The 17,184-nt window shown below is 38.8% G+C and overlaps 1 protein-coding gene across 1 annotated transcript; it reads left to right on the plus strand.

Moving 5' to 3' along the window:
• The first annotated feature begins 7,393 nt into the window (after positions 1-7,393).
• On the plus strand, positions 7,394-17,184 carry LOC103057854 (vomeronasal type-2 receptor 26-like). Its single transcript, XM_007440387.2, has 6 exons — positions 7,394-7,613; positions 8,398-8,573; positions 9,988-10,848; positions 11,356-11,583; positions 14,760-14,886; positions 16,295-17,184. The coding sequence occupies exons 1-6, from the start codon at positions 7,394-7,396 to the stop codon at positions 17,182-17,184; spliced, it is 2,502 nt and encodes an 833-aa protein (XP_007440449.2).

The raw sequence follows: 17,184 nt of genomic DNA on the forward strand, positions 1-17,184 counted from the left end.
GGTAGCTACTATTTGTCAGGGAAAAATCACGTTAAACACGGGAGAGAGACACACCAGAACATAAGTCACTTCAAAGTTCTAAAAACTTTATTAAATGTTAGTTCAACAAGAAAGTAAAATTCAATCATAAGCATACAAGGTACTTACTTAGATTCACATTGCAATGCGGACCAACGTGATCGATACGTCAGGTAAGACGGCTTGACCAAGTGGTACCGACCCTTTAGTTGCAATCCCTTTTATCCTCAAAAACCACAAACCACAGACATGACTCCCAGGATTTGCAACTGAATCATAACTTCCTTGGTGCTAATTTTACCAGACTTTACCAGACTTTACCATACTTCCCTTGTCACGTCTTTTCCCGTCAACAAGTTTGCTTAATCTTGCAAGTTTACTTATTTCCTGTTATTGCCCTAAAGGTCATCTCCAAGCTAGCTTGACTTTTATTAAATGTAATCAAAATTAATATTAAAACATGTTAATGGATACTAATAATTTTCCTCTCACAATCCCCACTTCTTGTCCTATGGACAACACAATACTGAATCAATCTATGCAAAGCCATGTAGCAACACTCCAGTTTAAGACCGGGAGAGGATTCCACATATTTAGAATCTAATACCTGTGATATAAGATCAAAAGGGGAAAAAACTACTTAAGTAGTTGTAGCATGTGCTACAATTGTTAATATGGCATTGGGCACTGTCAGACAGCAATTAATTAGGGAAAAGATAAAGCAGGTCATCTTCAGGAGGGTCCTCAGTGCGTACTACAATAGCAGGCAATCTCTTCATAGAAGCATAGATAGCATCAACCTCATCTGGCTGAGAATGTCAGGAAAAGGTTGTCCAGAAGGGCACATAAGATAACTTAGAGACCACATCAGGTAGAGGAGCATAAAAAATCAGGAGGTATAAAAGGAAGTCCAGAATGAACCGGCCAAATCCAAAGAATTGGAAACTGTCAATGAGGGAGATCAGAACACTGGGGATAGATACTCTATGGGACCATAAACTGCTGGCTATTTGCATCATTATGGGAACGTTTGTTGCCACCTTGACTGGTAGTAAACATTTACAAATCATTAAAAAGACAAGTTACAACAGAAGGATAATACAAAATATCATGAAATGGAAAGGTTTCAGCCTTTCCTGGTGGCAAAACAGCAAGATGTAAAACATGATACAAATTAAGACAAGTGTCAGTAAACAATAATACAACTATTATCCATTCTGCAGGCATCAAACATTTCCTGATGTAACAAGTTTCCTTTATACGTTTTTAGGCCTCCATTATAACAGTCAATTAAAATACTGAAAGGCAATCAGCAAAAATGGGCTGTCCTTGCAGGGTCGTTGTAACAGAAGCTGCAAGACAATGGCATGCTGTAGATCAAAAGTTATAAGTGGGCGGATACTGGCTGCAGTCAAGGGGAGCAGAGGTTACTAGCACTTACTTCCCCATCAGATAAGGCTTCTGCAACTGTTTCCTCAACAAATGTGGAAAGAGACTTTTATCCTTCTTTGCTTTGCCAACTTCCTTTGTGGGCTTTTCAGTTTCCTCGTCTGGGATCGTACTTTCTTACAGTGCGAGGCATACCCAGGCATCTAGACCTCGACAGTTCACAGCAACATTTGTAGTCAGCAAGATCTGGAACGGTCCCTTCCAACGAGAAGCTAAGCAATGTTTTTTTTCCTTTGAAACACTTTGATCAAAATCCAATTGCCCACGTCCAAGGAATGACACGGATGCAAAGATTCTTTAGGCAAGGCAGCTGTAACCTGTGAATGGCAGTTTCTGAGGATAAGAATAAGATCTTGACAGAATCCAACATATGAATGTTTTATAAATGAAGAGAAGAAGTGGGGGGGGGGATTTCATATGGCGACAGTCCAGTTAGTTAAAACGTTCCACTTTTTCTAACGCTTCCAGGTGGTAAGCAATCGAATGTTGGAAAGTTCCTCAGATACAGGCAGCTGGGGGTGCCAAGCAGCCTTTTCCTTCAAACAGTCCAAACCCCTTTTGGGACAAATTGCACACATAAATTGGTTAAGGTCAGCCCAATTAGTATTCTAAGCCTCAGTGATAGAGTCCCCCTTAAATTTTGCTGGTTCACTTCAGATGTTAGGAAACAAGATGGTTATGTTGCGAATTTCAGTCTGAGACCACAGAACATGATCATAAATCACTTTAGGAACTAGCTGGCCATTAACATTCTCTGAGGTCCAGGCATAGTCCTAAGGGAAACTGCCCTATAGATTGTTCAGAGAAGTCAAGGGTCTGTTTTGGACAGGGAGGAAAAACCAAATCTGCCCCCTTGGGGGTAGAAGAAAAGGGAGCAGCACTACAAGTACAGAGAGCTACTTGATCCCGAGTTTGTAAATCAGAAAGAATAGATACCACGTTAGGAGAAAGTTGCTGGGTAGAATCAGGTGATGAAAGCAAACCCATTTCAAGGGCCAGAGTCTGACTAACTTTGTCTACTTCAGCTTAAAAAATAACTGAGGGCTTATGAGCAAGCTATCTGCGGCTTGCAGGTTCTTTTGTACCTCCTGAATGCAAAGGTCAGTAGAGGGGGGAAAGGCACGGGCACAAGGAAAGGCAAAGACTCCTTGTCTGGAGTGTCCTCTAACTTAGACTTTGTATTCCCCATGACCCACAAGCGTAATCACAAGGTGCCAAAATAAAAATCAGCCTAACGTAAAAGGTCAGTGAAGCCAAGCATAATTGCCATAGCACAGAAAGACAGGCTACAAAATTTCATAGCCAGGCACAGATGCTTGTGTTCCCAGGCAGAGAAATACCTGGACTGTTTCGCCCTCGGGCACAGCAATTCCATAGCAGGACTACCTCTTATATACTAAAGTACATAGCAGAAATTCCAGAAAAACCAAAAATCCCCAATGGGACTTCCCAGAAAGAGAGTACCTTCTTACCTTAGAACTCTGAAGCAACGGTGTGGGTAATGGAAGGAGCAGCTGAGAGCAAATGTTCAGCTCGTCCCTTCCTGGCCAATGCACCAAAACTGTAAGGGAAAAACCTCATTAAACATGGGAGACAGACACACCAGAACATAAGTCACTTCAAAGTTCTAAAAACTTTATTAAATGTTAGTTCAACAAGAAAGTAAAATTCAATCATAAGCATACAAGGTACTTACTTAGATTCACATTGCAATGCGGACCAACTTGACTGAGCTGTCAGGTAAGACGGCTTGACCAAGTGGTACCGACCCCTTAGTTCTTGTTGTTGTTGTTTAGTCGTTAAGTCGTGTCTGACTCTTCGTGACCCCATGAACCATATTGCGCCAGGCCTTCCTGTCCTTCACTGCCTCCCTGAGTTTGTTCAGTTTCATGCTCATTGCTTCAGTGATGCTATCTAACCATCTCATCCTCTGCCGTCCTCTTCTCCTTTTGCCTTCAATCTTTCCCAGCATCAGGGTCTTCTCCAAAGAGATCTCTCTTCGCATTAGGTGACCAAAGTATCTGAGCTTGAGCTTCATTATCGATCCTTCCAATGAGCAATCAGGGTTGATTTCCTTTAAGATTGACTGGTTTGACCTCCTAGCAGTCCAGGGGACTCTCAAGAGTCTTCTCCAGCACCACAGTTCAAAGGCATCAATTCTTCGGCGCTCCGCCTTCTTTATGGTCCAGCTCTCACAGCCATACATTACTACTGGAAAAACCATAGCTTTGACTATGCGGATCTTTGTCGGCAAGGTGACGTCTCTGCTTTTTAACATGCTATCTAGGCTTGCCATAGCTTTCCTCCCAAGGAGCAAGCGTCTTTTAATTTCATGGCTGCAGTCTCCATCTGCGGTGATCTTGGAGCCCAAATAAATGAAGTCTGTTACTGCTTCCATTTCTACCCCTTCTATTTGCCAGGAATTGATGGGTCCAGATGCCATGATCTTAGTTTTTTTAATGTTGAGTTTCAAGCCAGCTTTTGCACTCTCCTCTTTCACCCTCATCAAGAGGCTCTTTAGTTCTTCTTCACTTTCTGCCATTAGGCTGGTATCGTCCGCATATCTGAGGTTGTTGATGATTCTCCCTGCAATCTTGATTCCGGCTTGTGATTCTTCCAGCCTGGCATTTCCAATGATGTACTCTGCATATAGGTTAAATAACCAGGGTGACAGTATATAGCCTTGTCGTACACCTTTCCCTATTTTGAACCAATCGGTTGTTCCATGACCGGTTCTAACTGTTGCTTCTTGGCCCGCATACAAATTTCTCAGGAGACAGGTAAGGTGGTCTGGTATTCCCATCTCTTTAAGAATTTGCCACAGTTTGTTGTGATCCACACAATCAAAGGCTTTTGCATAGTCAATGAAGCAGAAGTAGATGTTTTTCTGGAACTCTCATGCTTTTTCCATGATCCAGCGAATGTTGGCGATTTGATCTCTAGTTCCTCTGCCTCTTCGAAACCCAGCTTGTACATCCGGTAGTTCTCGGTTCATGTATTGCTGAAGCCTAGCTTGTAGGATTTTGAGCATAACCTTGCTAGCATGTGAAATGAGTGCAATTGTGCGATAGTTTGAACATTCTTTGGCGTCGCCCTTCTTTGGAATTGGAACATAAACTGACCTTTTCCAATCCCGTGGCCACTGTTGCGTTTTCCAAACTTGCTGGCATATTGAGTGCAGCACTTTAACACCATCATCTTTTAGAATTTTAAATAACTCAGCTGGAATACTGTCATGTCCACTAGCTTTGTTGTTAGCAATTCTTCCTAAGGCCCACTTGACTTCACTCTCTAGGATGTCTGGCTCAAGGTCAGTGATCACACCAGCGTGGACATCAGGGACATTAAGATCTTTCTTGTATAGTTCTTCTGTGTATTCTTGCCACCACTTCTTAATCTCTTCTGCTTCTGTTAGGTCCCTGCCTTTTTTGTCCTTTATCATGCCCATCTTTGCACTAAACGTTCCTTTCATATCTCCAATTTTCTTGAAGAGATCTCTAGTCTTCCCCATTCTATTGTTTTCCTCAATTTCTTTGCATTGTTCATTTAAGAAGGCCTTCTTATCTCTCCTTGCTATTCTCTGGAAATCTTCATTCAGTTGCTTATATCTTACCCTTTCACCCTTGCTTTTCGCATTCCTTCTTTCCACAGCTATTTGTAAAGCCTCATCAGACAGCCATTTTGCTTTCTTGCATTTCTTTTTCTTTGGGATGGTTTTACTTGCTGCCTCCTGTACAATGTTACGGACCTCCGTCCATAGTTCTTCAGGCACTCTGTCTACCAAATCTAATCCTCTAAATCTATTCATCACCTTCACTGTGTACTCACAAGGAATATGATCTAAGTCATACCTGAGCGGTCTAGTGGTTTTCCCTACATTCTTCAATTTAAGCCTAAATTTTGCAGTAAGAAGCTCATGATCTGAGCCACAGTCAACTCCTGGTCTTGTTTTTGCTGTCTGTATAGAGCTTCTCCATCTTTGGCTGCAAAGTATATAATCAATCTGGTTTCGGTATTGACCATCTGGTGATGTCCATGTGTAGAGTCGTCTCTTGTGTTGTTGGAAAAGAGTGTTTGCTATGACTAGTTTGTTCTCTTGACAGAACTCTATTAGCCTTTGTCCTGCTTCATTTTGTACTCTAAGGCCAAACTTGCCTGTTATTCCGATTACTCCTTGACTTCCTACTTTAGCATTCCAATCCCCTATGATGAAAAGGACATCTTTTTTTGGTGCTAGTTCTAGAAGGTGTTGTAGGTCTTCATAGAACCGGTCAACTTCAGTTTCTTCAGCATCAGTGGTTGGGGCATAGACTTAGATTACTCTGATGTTGAATGGTTTGCCTTGGATACACACTGAGATCATTCTGTCGTTTTTGAGGTTGTACCCCATTACTGCCTTTCCCACTCTCTTATTGACTATGAGTGCAACTCCATTTCTTCTAAGGGTTTCTTGGCCACAGTAGTAGATATAATGGTCACCTGAATTAAATTCACCCATTCCCGTCCATTTCAGTTCGCTGATTCCCAAGATGTCAATGTTCAATCTTGTCATCTCATGTTTGACCACATCCAGCTTGCCTTGATTCATAGATCTTACATTCCAGGTACCTATACAATATTGTTCTTTACAGCATCAGACCTTCTTTTCGCTTCCAGATACATCCAGAGCTGAATGTCCTTTTGGCTTTGGCCCAGCCGCTTCACTTTTTCTGGAGCTACTTGGAATTGCCCTCCGCTCTTCCCCAGTAGCATATTGGACACCTTCCGACCTGAGGGGCTCATCTTCCGGCGTCATATCTTTTAGTCTTTTAACATTGTCCATGGGGTTTTCTTGGCAAGGATACTGGAGTGGGTTGCCATTTCCTTCTCCAGTGGACCACATTTTGTCAGAACTCTCTGTCATGACCTGTCCATCTTGGGTGGCCATGCACGGTATAGCTCATGGCTTCACTGAGTTAGGCAAGCCCCTTCGCCATGACAAAGCAGTGATCCATGAAGGGGAACATATAATACAGCTCGGTATTTGAGTAAAACAATAAGGTTGAAATCTGCATATGTGGGGTTGATTGGAGTAAATTGTAGGGGTGACACGGAAATATGATTTGTACTGTCGCTTATTTGTATAACCATAAAGTACATCACCGTACTTTATTTCCATTTTACTTAATTTGTTTTTATATAGGGTTTTATCAATATTTTGTGTTTGAAATAATGTATTTTGATATGGCCTAAGGGCTAATCAATAAACTTTGATTTGATTATAAACAATTAATTGGTTATTGATATTATAGGATATTAAAATATCAAGATATAAATGGATATAATTGCAGATCAGTGCTCTCACCAGACCTGCTAAGTTCTGGCACATATCTCTTGATTATGAAAAAATAATTATATGCAGTAAATGAATGAAGAGAAACAAGCCATCCTTTTTATTCTGCATTGTAAAAAGTGTTGAAAAAGTGGGCCTTTCTGATTACAATTCTCTCTTCTGAAATTTCCTCACTTTCTAAACTGGGATCAGTTGGGGGTTAATCTTCAACAGCAATGACAAGCTTTTCTGGGGAAATTAATTACAGACATAAGGTTCTCTTGGTATTTCGGGGGGGGGGGAAGGTTTTGCTATACAGTCTCTCTGGAAGGTGTCATGGCTATCTCTCCTATAATTGCCAAAAGACACCTTATTAATTAAATTCCTTCTGAAATCTCTAAAGGGCTTCAGGGAACATAATGTCACAATTAAATACGATTGAAGGGAGCAAATAATATGCCTTGTTCCATTCATGAGTGGCATGAAAAAGAGAAGAGCAGTGACAAACTGCACATGCTAAGTTCCAATCAAGCAAGTGAAAGAACATATATGGAGGCTACTACACTTCAATGAGGCTTTTATTTTCCAGAAGGAAATTAATATTTCTTGTAAAATATGTTATTGTTCATGTCACTGATATTGTTACTGCCAGATGTGGTATGCCTTATTCCTGCTACTGCTACCTGTGTGGTGGGCAAGCTTGATCTTTTTAAATATAATTATTATCATAGAGGAGATCTCATCATTGCTGGCATTATTTCTCAGTTCTACCTGATTTCTGATCCAGTAGATTTTACAAGGCATCCATCGGAAGAACTGGTTGATGAGCTCATGTATAGACTTACTGCTATTAACTATAATGTACAATAAAATAGATAATCTTTCTTTACCATGATAACTTGAGTGTTTAACTTTATTTAAATAGGGAGTATTCAAACTGCAATATTATCATCATATCATCATGATCATGACCATCATCAACCATACCAATAATTCTCAGTATTCCTTGTTGATTGATCCACGTTTCTTGTATGCATTTAGGGGCCCACAAATACTTCCCATCTCAAAGGAAAAATAAAACAAAACCTATACTTTCCAGTGACTAAGTAAAACGTGCAGCAATTACTTTTAGTTCAAGAAACAATGAATGTCCATAGTTCTCTTTTTAATTTACTGCAGGATAAATAATCACTAATGTATTCCTGATCACTATTTGCAATTAACAAATCAACAATACATAGGATTTGAATTCTTATCATGGATATTAGGAAAAAAAGGGTCTGAGTGCATTTTGGATTCAATTCTTGAAAGGTCCTTTAGATTGTGTGGAGGAAAAAGTATTTCTCAGACATACTTAAAGTAGCCACATTTTCTCCTAGGATTGGGGGAAAAAAGAAAGCAAAAAAAAAAAATTCCAGATGTTGCAAAAAGATCACATTTGTTTTCGTGCTAGAATTTTATCCATCTTTTTGAAATAGTTTACAACCATAATTCTCATTGCAGGTTTTTTCTGCAGAACTACCAACATATCCTGACCTTGATTTTTGCTGCAAAGGAGATTAATGAAAACCCTCAGATGTTATCCAACATGACTCTGGGCATTCACATTTCTAATGGCAATTTCCTGGCAAAATGGACTTATTTTGCTTCACTGGAGCTACTGTCCACACAGGCCAGATTCATCCCTAATTATAAGTGTGATATCCAAGAGAAGACGGTATCTGTTATTGCAGGACCTAATGCAAATGTCTGTCCATTTATGCCAAATATTCTGAATATATACAAGATGCCACAAGTAAGAACTACTTGTAAATAATGAGCCTTTGTTTTTCCCAATGTGTAAAATCTATGCTTGGTTAGATTTCTATTAAGTTGCAGAGATCTGTCTTAAATTAAGTTCTGTGATTTGCATAAGTGGCCATCTGAACATGAATAAAAAGGCAAAACTGCCTAAACAGTAGGGATTTGTTGCATGATACGTGCCTAAATTGTAGTATTGATCAATATTACTGTATATATTGCCACTGCTTGACTTCCTTGGTCCTGAGAAAATCTGATCTGTGGTACAACAATGCACACTCTATCTGTACTGATACTCAGTTTAGCCTAAACAAGATCTGCTTGGTAGACTATACATTTAGCAAACTTCTCTTTCCATTCCATAGAAGAGATTTTCTCCTTGCCATTTAAAGTCACCTAGGTGTAATGGTGTATGGGGTATAGCTAGCTAGGAGCTTGGTTGATTTGATTATTATTGCAGAGTCATATCAAGGTGTAGGGAGAGTAAAAGAAGGAAGACAGAAAGATAGAAAGTTTGTTCTATTGTAGTGTTTTGTGAAGAAGAGACCATCTAGAGAATAATGGGATAGGAGGTATTGATGAAAAGAAAGAGATAAAAGACACAAATTGCAAACTTTATGAACTTTTCTGGTTTGGGTGCCAGCTGGGAAGATACAAGCAAAGTGAAGAAAGTGACATCTTGCAGTCACCTTGGGATTCATCTGAGGATGTGGAACCTGAGGATGTGGATAGGGTTTTCAGGAGTATAAGCTTCACCAGCTGTGGGCAAGATGAATGACCCTGCTGGTTCCATAACATGGCCCAACAGAAATTGTGTGATTGGAAAATGTGTAGCATTTTCATTTGGGCCTACAAGCACACTGTCAATCAGTGCACTGATCACACTGCACAAGTTATACTACACTGACAGGTATACTTGATTAGTAACCTAGCAGCCACATTCATAACACCTATAGTATACAAGCAGTCTTCCAAGGCAGCCCTACACAGAACACATTGCAGTAGTCTACTTACATGCATGAGTCAATGTCACCAGATTATCATAAGGAGCTTCATATTTCTCACTCCAGTACTAAAGGGTGGGGCAAGGAGACTCTACTTCCTAGAAAAATCTGCTATTGTATCTCATAAGGAAGTTAAAATATCATATCACATGCAAGGTAAGAAGAAAGTATGGTAGCAACATGTGAAATAAAATAAATTTAAGTTCAGGGAATACTGAATCAATACATTGTCATAATATTATTTGACTTTCAAATATTGTTACATTTATACTTATAAAAGGAAAATCCTGAAAATCAGTTCTTTCTAGACTGGACTATATTTCTCTTCAGGTTTGCGACCAATATAGCTATTATAGTAAAAAAATAGAATCTATAATCCAATTCTTTTATTCATTTTTTTCTTAGCTTATATATGGCTCTGCCCCAATGATAGACAACAGTGAACACACAGTTTTCTTCCATCGTTTTTTCCCAAATGAGGAGCTTCAGACTAAGGGGATTCTCCAGCTGCTGTTGCATTTCAGGTGGACATGGATAGGGCTGATTTCCCAACGTGATGAGAGTGGAGAGAGGTTTGTACGGAATGCCCTTACATTGTTTTACCAGAAAGGTATCTGCTTTGCCTTCATGCAAGAGATTCCCAAAGAAACTTTCTCTAATGACTTTGTAGGTGTATTTAAACATTTTATTGATATGTACAAGGTTGTCATGGAAAGCACTGTCAATGTTGTGATCCTCTATTGTGAAAACCAGATCATTGCCATTTTCAGAATATTTCCCTACCTTTCAGAATATGAGGATATACCAGTAAGCAGAAAAGATAAAGTTTGGATCATGCCAGCACAAATGGAGTTCACATCAGTCCCCTTTCAAAAAATACGGCCTTTGGACTTTATTCATGGTGCGATATCTTTTGCAGTTTCTTCCAAGGAGGTGACTGGGTTCAAAAGATTCTTACAGATGAGAAACCCTAATTCAGTAGAGGAAGACCATTTAATAAGATTGTTCTGGGAACAGGCATTTGGATGTTCTTTCTTTAAAGATAAGTTAAATGAGGACACTGGAGTGCTGTGCACTGGAGAAGAGAAGTTGGAGACTCTTCCTAATGCTGTGTTTGATACCACCATGACTGGGCAGAGTTACAGCATTTATAATGCAGTCTATGCTGTGGTACATGCTTTGAAAGCCATGTTTTCATCCAAATCCAAACACAGAGCAAGGGCAGACAGTGGGAGACCGATGATTCTCAATCAAGAAACATGGCAGGTAATAATAGAAGAAATAACAATGGCACATTGAGCAAGCCTCTCTGATGCAGTCAGCTGTTTTTCTGCATACAGAGCCATTACATTTCAGGTTCAGTATCCCCTTAGCTTAGAAATTACATGAATCTTTGCACTGGTTCATGTTTCTTTAAAACAATGAGGAGGAACTGCGTAAGTAAGATGTGATTTCAAAAAATACATTTGACTGAAACCACAGATTCATTATTAATTTAAGGTTTTGTCAAGCCAGTTCAGTTTGATGAAAGTGTGTTTATTAATATTTTGATTCACCAGCATAGTAGTACCCACAATTTCTAAAAGCTACTAGTGTACCTTTAGTGTAGGAATATTTATTTGTCCAGATCAACTGCATTTATTTATTTGTTCGTCGAATATAGCCACCCATCTCTTGCATGTGACTCTGGGTGGTGTATATAATTAAAACAGAAAGCTAAAGAATCAACATACTTCAAACGCAAACATTCGGATTTGATTTGCTTCCATTTAGCTCCATCATTATCTGAGAAGAGTCTTATTTAACAACAGTATTGGGGAAAAATTTTTCTTTAATGAAAATGGGGAATTAGGAACTGGATTTGATATAATCAACTGGATCACATTCCCAAACCAGACTTTCCTTAAAGTCAAAGTTGGAAAGATAGATCCCTTGACTCCTCCAGAAGAGCGTTTCACAATTTCTGAAGAAAACATCATCTGGCCACCCATGTTCAACCAGGTATTTCCTACTGACATTTCAGGTTATCAAGAATTATACTCCCTGCCTTTTTCAGAAATCACTGCTGTCATTTGAGTGACTCATTATTATTACAATTGGGGCAATAAAACTATGACGAAAAATGAAGGAAGCTGAGATTAGAATATATAGGGCTTCTACTATAACACTTGTAATGCCTTACCATAAATTTATGGGCATTCCTGAACATAAACAATTACCAGCTGTCACATTCAGGTTGCCTTATATAGGAAGTCATCTTTGAATAATGAAAGCTGGAAATTATTTAATAATAAATAATCTATATCTTGAGATACTGTACTAGTTGAAATATCTTATTTCTTCCCATTGTTCCAAGGTTTTTTTTCCTTCGTAATTAAAGCTGCTGAATCTCTACCTTATAATTTTATTATATTCTGACTGCATATTGTCCAAGATATACCTTACAATCCCATCTATTCTCTTTGGTTTTCTAAGTTTAACCTGTAACTTTGTCACCATTAATACATTCCATTCCATAATTTCTACAAGGCTGTCTGGAATGCATTTCTCTATTATGTATTTCATGTTATGTAATTTGATTCTAGTTAGTAAAGAAGAGCCAGTTGGTTTAGTGGTTAAGGCACTGGGCTAGAAACCAGGAGACCACAAGGTATACTACTATGGGCACAAAGCCAGCTGGGTGACCTTGGGCCAGTCACTCTCTCTCTTAGCTCTAGGAAGGAGGCAATGACAAATCACATTTGAAATCTTGCTAAGAAAACTGCAGGGACTTGTCCAGGCAGTCACCAGCAATCAGGACTGACAAGTAGGAGCAAAAAAAAAATTAAAAAAAAATGCTGCCCATTCACTGTTGGCCAGTTCTATACTCTTTCTTTAAGTTGTGTAAAGTGCAGCATTCTCTTCACAGAATTCAGTTAGTCTTTCCCCACAACCATTGCTGTTTATTGGATTTCAAATCTTCCTGTAATTCCAGGTTCAACTGATCCAGCTTTTCTTTTCCTATTACCCAAGAATACAAGCATTTCATTCTTTATGTTGCATCTGGCACCTCTTCCAGCTCATAATTTTCCTCTATGTCTTCCTGCATTGCATCATATTGGTTTTATAGTTCATTTCTACTAATACAAATAGCATTGTATTGTGATTGATTGCCACTGCTGCTGAATTGCAGCATATTGATTCATGTCTCAAAGGTATTATGAAATCATCAGAGTTAATATACAGTAGCTGATTTCAATCTACCAGTTGAATTGTTTCTCACATGCCCAATTTTTCTAATTTCTAATTCTGCTCAGAATGTTCCAAGCTTTGGTGATTCATAATTCTTTTATTCCATATTCCAGTTTGATAGGTCTATGTAAAATGAGGTATTCCTCTTCCAATACTGCCACCACCAATGACCAGACTACCCATATCAAGTGGTCTACTTAGCAGACAGATTAGGTATGGTGAACTCATGGCCTTCTGCTGTACTTGTGAAAATGCTATGACCTTCTCTAGTATGAAGCTGAGTTGCTTGCTCTAATGGGCATCTCATCATCTTGCACAAACACTCATGTAAACATTATGGCCATGCCCATACTGTTTTCTTTCAAGAATACCAAAATGGTTTGTTGTTGCTTTCTGGGTTTGATTTTGCCGTTCCTTCTCCAATTTGTGTTAAATTTATCTATGTATTCATTGCTTCATTTCATTCAATTTAGGCATGACCCAACTCCAAGACGATTCTCGTGGCTCACAATATAATCCAATATAAAAGAAGCAAAAATAATCTGTTTTTACCAAATATTACAATCCTTAAAATGTCAGGCTTAATGTTCAGAGATATCTCTCAGCCCAGATGAAGTCCACCATTTGTTCTGCATGAACATTTTTCAGGCCATATACCCAGCAGTGCCATCACCAATAGTGTCAGCCCCCCTAGGGAGAGCAGACCAAGAAATGAACTCCACAGAAAGGCTCAAACTACTTTTACTGAGATTGGCTATAACAGAATCTTGCAAGTTTGATTGCATTGTACCTCCTCCTCCTTCTTATACTTCAGTGAATTAGGGACATATCTGTCTAAGCAGCTTCTGACCGTTATCTGGATTAACAAATGTTTTACTCCTTACTGCCTTGGCAATGGAACTTTTGCATCTCCATCCACTGAGTGCCACTGCTACTCCATCAAAGTCAGCTTCCTTACTTTTACAAATGGAAAGCATATGACCAGTTTCTTTTAGCTCATTCCCTTACATCTTCTCAGTTCCATCTGCCATCATTCCTAAGTGAAATATTTTTAATTCCTTCCTTCATCTTTTGATTCTACCAGGAATGCACGCTCCAGCAACATGACTCGCAAGTGTCATTGGAACAACTAAGTCCTTCCATATCAAGATGGTAATCCACCAAGAAGGCCCAGATGGGAAAATAGGTGGTTAAACCCATTCTAGGCAAGATCTCCTCATTTCAACAAGTCTTGCGAAGCTATAGTATTGGTCCTTCCAATTTAATGAATTACCTCTCAAGATTAATAACTTCCTTCTGTTGTTAATATTCCCAGCTGAAAGCACATGCATCTTTTCTACATTAGCATCATCTGTTTCCATAGAATTCAAATATGAAAAGAGAAGGGAAACTGGATTTTCTATATCTGATAGTAACATATAGTCTAAACCCTTGCCCGAATTCCTCCAAGTAATTTTCTATAGATGCTAAACTGAATTAGATGCAATTGGAACTTTGAATCCCATGAAGTACAGCATAAATTTTCTGCAGTACTACATTTCAGGACCTATCTGATAGAAAGGGCTAGAGTCAATGGAAATGCAGTTAATTCCAAAATTTAATCTCCCCTATAAAGATGGGATAAGTTACCTAACAGGTTGACCAAGAGGGATTTGAGGGGAGTCCAGCTTGAATCATTAGGCTTTCAGAAAACATAAAGTTTTGTGCATATACTTTAGGAAATAGTAACATACATGATTCCAGGAGGACATATAGAGAATGTCACTTTGCTTTGGGGGCAATTATTAGTTGGGCATATCTAATTTAATGTTGAGGGTGAATCCAATGCACTGCATTTCTCAAAAAGTCATGAAGATTTATCACAATACCATATACACAGTGAAACACTAGTTTATAAAATACAATATTTTTTTTAATTGCTCCATCGTGGTTTCATTTCTCAACAGGCTCTACCACTTTCTGTATGCAATGACAATTGTTATTCAGGCCACAGCAAGATGAAAATAGAAGGGAAGCCATTTTGCTGTTATGATTGTCTTCCATGTGCAAAAGGGAAAATTTCAAACAAACTAGGTAAGATGTGTCTTCTATATATTTGATAAGACCTATTAACTTATTGTTTTCCTATCTGTATTTAAACTAAACTGTTCTGTTCCTAAAAGTAATCAGTTATTTAGAATTGAGAGTATTGGGCTCTTTGAACCAATTCTGCCTCTCCCTAGGTCCTAGAGTTTTTCCAGGGTTTTTCATAACATTCAAACCTGAGCTTCTGCTCCCTGTTGTCCCTGAATCATGCCTGATTTTGACTTCCCATAAATGCAGAACCAGATACAGAAAAATTCCATCCCACGGAAAAAGTTCTTCCTAAGTGAGAGAAGAATCTTCTTAAGATTGAGGGAATTCTTTTTGGAGGGCAAGGGGAAAGGAATGGAACCCTTGTGCTTTATTATCAATCATATATGAAGGAAGTGGATTGAATGCTGATGCTGTGTTAGGTAGAAAGGAGCAAGAAGATGAGTTTGCCACTGTTGGACAGCAGGAGGAATATACAAAATGAACTAAGAGGTTTAATGGAACTAACAATTGAGGGTGTTTGGTATATTCCCAGACAGACGCCTTGAAAACAGCATGGCATTTGATTGAAAACTGGGTGAAGTGAAGCTTAACAGGGAATGTTTTAGTATTCTAGGTCAAATAAAGGTCTAGGAATTTTTTGCAGATTTCAGAGGCCATAGGACTGAACTTCTAATACTTTTAAAGGTTTATTTTTTAAAAAAAATTCTATGGTAAATTTAGTTCCTTACACCAACAAAAGGCTTCTCCTATGAACAAAACAAGTACATTTCAAAAGACTGAAAATAAAGAAATATGGACCATAAATATTGATCCTTCTGATGCTCTGACAGCAATTTACAATCTTCAAGGATCTGTAACCTTTGGAAATATCTGGAATTCTTGTAACAATGTTGTCACTTGAAAATCTAAAATGAGAAAAGCTTATGGTTAATGGAAATATCCTCAAGGTATTAGTTTGTCTCTTCCTGAATGTACAGAAATCACATGTTGGGAATTCAGAATGTAAGTGGTAGATTTGGACTCATTTTCCACAAAACAACTCAGTCATTGAGCAAGACATCCAACTACAAGAGCTCACAAAGCAGTTTCACACCATTTCTCTGGAAAAGGGGCCAGGAAACTCTGAATTGGAAAGCTTAACACAATTAAGCTTTTCTCTTCCACAATCCTTCTATCCTCCAACATGAGACTGAGATTGGCACAAACAACAGAGGCCTGTTTGTGAAAAAGCAATATACAATAGATATTTCTGCAGATGGATAGTCTCATTCTTAATTTATAATATTTTAATACAAATGAAATGTGCATAACTTAATTAGAAATAAATGAAGTTGCAAGCATACTTCAGTCCATCTAATTCATAACTTATATGGCCCATGTTTTTTTTTTTTTTTTGCTGATGCAGATTACTGTTTCCAATGTTCAGAAGATCAGTACCCAAATGAAGCTCAAAATCTTTGCATTGAAAAGCGTGTAACTTTCTTGTCTTATGAAGAACCGTTGGGAATCACTTTGGCCACTGTAGCTCTCTTCTTTTTCATAATCTCAGCTTTGGTGCTGGGGATCTTCATTAAACAGTGGGATACCCCCATTGTCAAAGCCAACAACAGGAACCTCACTTATACTCTTCTCATTGCTCTCCAGCTATCTTTCCTCTGCACTTTGCTCTTCATTGGGCAACCTGACCAAGTGAAATGTCTCATGCGACAAACTGCTTTTGGCATCATCTTCTCAATAGCCATTTCTTGTATTTTGGGTAAAACAACCATTGTTGTTCTTGCTTTCATGGTCACCAAACCAGGATCCCAAATAAAGAAATGGGTGGGGAAAAGACTGGCCAACTCCATTGTCTTTTCTTGCTCCCTGGTGCAAGTCATCATTTGTGTTGTGTGGCTGGCAATTTCTCCCCCATTTCCAGATTCTGACATTCGCTCAATGGCTGAAGAAATTGTCCTAGAATGTAATGAAGGTTCAGTCATTATGTTTTATGCTGTCCTTGGTTTTATGGGGTTCTTGACTGCTATCAGCTTCACCGTGGCCTTCCTAGCTAGGAAGTTACCTGACAGCTTCAATGAAGCCAAATTTATCACCTTCAGCATGGTGGTCTTTTGTAGTGTCTGGATATCTTTTGTTCCCACCTATCTGAGCACCAAGGGGAAGTACATGGTGGCAGTGGAGATCTTCTCCATTTTGGCTTCAGCAGTGGGATTACTGGGCTGCATCTTTTTCCCCAAATGCTACATTATTATTCTGAGACCTGATTTGAACAGAAAGGAGCAGCTAATAAAGAAATAA

This window comes from Python bivittatus, unplaced genomic scaffold (assembly GCF_059951505.1).
Source record: "Python bivittatus isolate LINGU-HERP-01145 unplaced genomic scaffold, Pbiv_v1 ctg000430_np1212, whole genome shotgun sequence".
NCBI lineage: Eukaryota > Metazoa > Chordata > Lepidosauria > Squamata > Pythonidae > Python > Python bivittatus.

Bases quoted from the DNA above. Each gene is read 5' to 3' on its own strand.
- LOC103057854 (XM_007440387.2), top strand. From the start codon at position 7,394: ATGTTATTGTTCATGTCACTGATATTGTTACTGCCAGATGTGGTATGC. The intron at 10,849-11,355 runs GTAATAATAGAA...GCTTCCATTTAG, and splicing joins TCAATCAAGAAACATGGCAG to CTCCATCATTATCTGAGAAG. The intron at 14,887-16,294 runs GTAAGATGTGTC...TTGCTGATGCAG, and splicing joins GAAAATTTCAAACAAACTAG to ATTACTGTTTCCAATGTTCA.